Source organism: Cynoglossus semilaevis, chromosome 6 (assembly GCF_000523025.1).
Source record: "Cynoglossus semilaevis isolate Cse_v1.0 chromosome 6, Cse_v1.0, whole genome shotgun sequence".
Lineage (NCBI taxonomy): Eukaryota > Metazoa > Chordata > Actinopteri > Pleuronectiformes > Cynoglossidae > Cynoglossus > Cynoglossus semilaevis.
Window position 1 is genome coordinate 6,159,678 of NC_024312.1, and position 3,112 is coordinate 6,162,789.

Genomic DNA, 3,112 nt, shown 5'->3' on the forward strand with positions numbered 1-3,112 from the left:
GAGCTGCAATGCTGCCATCTAGTGACTTTAACTTTAATATACAGCCATTTATCCCCAAAACGATTTTCATTATTTGGTGAAACCCAGGCATTGCATTATCAGGTTTTCATTATTGGAGGGAAAAAAAACAATATTAGGTATTATATAATTATGCATCGTTCGGCCAATATTATCGGACATCCCTACTGTTTACGTGGTATATCGCTGCTCATTTTATGACGTCTAATGATTTTTATTTTTGTTCTGTTGTAGAACTTTTGAAAAGTTCCAAGAACAAGAGGAGTCAGTCGATGACACTGAGATGTTGGAGATGTGGTGCACACCGCCAGAGACCCTAGGTAGAGAATCACTGAGTAGACCTGGAACTTGAACAGTGTACTACAGACATGTTTCAAAATCGTGCTCTCTGAGATGGAATGTGCTTCAGTTCTTGATTGTTTCATTGTGTTTTCAGGTGAAGACACAGTGGACTCCATGACAGGTGTGTAACTCTGCTGTGATCTGCACCCGCAAAACCTTGCAATTTTAAATTTTAAATTTACCAAGAGCTACTAACAGTATGAGAGTTGCATCGTTAAATTTGGACCAAAAAATCTTTTGTCATTTTCTTCATGGTTTTGCAGCAATATTTGTCTTTTTACTGCAGCAAAAGAGTTTTTCCCAGTGCCAGCCTCAACACGTGTTTCTTTTTTTTTTTCCATCATGACCTTCAGTGATGAGCTGTAGCCACAGCGCACAGCCTACGACTCTCTCCCAAGTGAAGCGATCTGGCCCAGGTGGGACTCACCACGTCAGGGTCCAGCTCAAATCCTACCAACCTCGCAGACTCTACCAGGCTCTGAAACTTTACTGCAGCAAGTGCAAATCTATGTGAGCAAAAGCCCCACACTCATGCTGTGTCAGCAAATGGTTTACTGTGTCTTTAAAATGGCAACAAAGGAACTTTATATTTTTTTATAATGTGAATGTCTTCATGCTGTAAAAACCTGAGATGTATTTTGATATAATTGATTGGTACCTTCAAACATGGACCTGTTTTACAGACTCATTCTAATTCTGGTGTCCATTTTGTCAGAGTGGAGGTTCCTGATGACGAGCTGGTGGCAGATCTGTTTTCCGAGTCGTGCACAGACACCAGTTCCTGCAGCCTGCCACCGTGGGTGCTCTACGGACAACTGGAGCCAGGAAACCCAAACTGCACTGTGAACATTCACATGTCCGCCGAGCTCACGGCCAGAGGGACGCCCACGGAGCTCCTTTTCATCAGTGGTAAAAACAATCATTTGGTTTATTAGTTTATTTGGTTGAGACATGTTGGAAAGGATTGAACGCCTTTGTGTTTTTTTTCCAGGTGCCACTCTGAAGGATATGTGTCTGTTAGCAGAAGATTATCCCAACATCGTCCCTGTGAGGTCGTCAGAAGGACGTCTGGCTCTGTTCGACCTGTCTGCTCCGTTCTTGATCAGGGGCAGAAAGAAATTCTTTGGGTCAGACATCACTCTAAAAATTGTTGAGTTTGTTTAGATGAACTCATCAGGAAGAATCATTTCAGTGCTAAAATCATGATTAATGTTTGACGTTAACATTTAATGTCTTTGTTTTTATATATATATTTGTATGCGTTAAAACCCCATAAGAATACGTACAGACATAATTATGCTAACATCAGGCTGATAATATCGGTCAGCTGATATTATTGGACATCCCTAATGTGTATATATATATATTAGTCCAAATTCTTCTCCGGTGTTTCCAGGTGTAAGCGATGCTCTGAAGCCACGGTGCAGGAGCCGTCTGAAGAAGTGGAAGTGATCGATGAGAAGGTTATTGCAGAAGGTGAGACAGATCTGTCAAAACACAGTGGTGTCGGAGGACACGCATAAAACATCATTTGTTTGTTTTTGTTTTTTTCAGGCCAATAGTCAAAATTTAGCTTTTGGTCGGAAACTTAAACAAAAACATTATTTATTTATTTGATTAACTCCACCTGATTTGCCCGCTCATCATTATGATTGGTTGTGTTATTCTGTGTTCTGTATTATTTGATTAACTCCACCTGATTTGCTTGTCATCATGTTTGGTTGTGTTATTCTGTGTTCTGTATTTTTGTCAAAAATGTTTTTACCGTCGTCTTCAAAATCATCATTTTCATGAGCCAATCACAACAGCCATAAAGTGAGCGTCTCTTTCCTCTTTCCTGTAGAACACAGAATAATTGTAGTAGTACTTGTGTTGTGTATTTTCACTTTGATTACTTTGATATAATTTTAAGTGCAGCTGGTTGAACAAAACACAGCTAAGACTCTGGTGTGCAGCTCTAGGTGTTCAGCTTCTCCAGTTTGTCCTACTGATGAAGCTGGAGCTGCAGGACGCCACCGACACTCTGGACGTCTTCCTGTGGAGAGATGCTGTGAGTTCCACGTCACACCGTGTTTTCTGCTTGTTCTTTTGTTCTGGGATGCATCACGAAACCAACCCAGAAAAATCAAAGAGAGATGGAGAATATAAAATATGTCGTAGGAACCTGTCAGAAGTGCTGGATTGAAAATGAATTGTAATATAATCAAATGTAAAAATATGATAAAGTTGTTGTTCTTTTTTTTCTGTGTCTCTCACAGGAGCTGTTCTTCGGCTTGTCAGCAGAAGATTCAGCTGTAAATCAGGAGGCTCAGAGGTACATCGAACAAACCATGGCTCTTCTCTGTCCACCAGAGGGCAGCAAAGGTACATCTGTCAGACACTTCCAACTTTAAACAACTTAAACATGAGTAATGGGCAGCACTGACAACAGTTCCGTTATGTTACTTTAACACTCAATTGAAGGAACTTGCTGTTGTTCTACCTTTTGTGTCCACAGGGGGGCGTCCGTGGCTGAATCTATGTCTGACAGCCTACAGTGGTGAGGATGAGAATGGTCACCCACAGACCTGCTACCAGGTCCTCCACAGCAAAGTCAACAGAACCTTCTCCACACAGACAGAACAGGATCCTGCCTGAAATCTGTGCAGGTTGTTTGTTTTTTTGGGGGGGTGGGAGGTGGGGGGCGGAGAGGGGCGTGTGTCACTGGTTCACTCTGGGGGGGGGGCTCTGGGAATAAAATGGAATTTATGGG

The 3,112-nt window shown here is 41.8% G+C and overlaps 1 protein-coding gene across 1 annotated transcript in view; it reads left to right on the forward strand.

Annotated features, from left to right (window-relative positions):
• The window catches only part of pot1 (protection of telomeres 1 homolog), a 20,831-nt gene that overhangs the window by 14,968 nt on the left and 2,751 nt on the right, over positions 1-3,112 (forward strand). The window contains exons 12-20 of the mRNA XM_017032803.2: positions 253-338; positions 455-481; positions 714-870; positions 1,076-1,269; positions 1,352-1,487; positions 1,757-1,836; positions 2,316-2,410; positions 2,619-2,724; positions 2,858-3,008. Of these exons, the coding sequence (XP_016888292.1) occupies positions 253-338; positions 455-481; positions 714-870; positions 1,076-1,269; positions 1,352-1,487; positions 1,757-1,836; positions 2,316-2,410; positions 2,619-2,724; positions 2,858-2,997 (1,021 nt within the window). The 3' untranslated portion in view covers positions 2,998-3,008. The remainder of the gene's footprint in view (positions 1-252; positions 339-454; positions 482-713; positions 871-1,075; positions 1,270-1,351; positions 1,488-1,756; positions 1,837-2,315; positions 2,411-2,618; positions 2,725-2,857; positions 3,009-3,112) is intronic.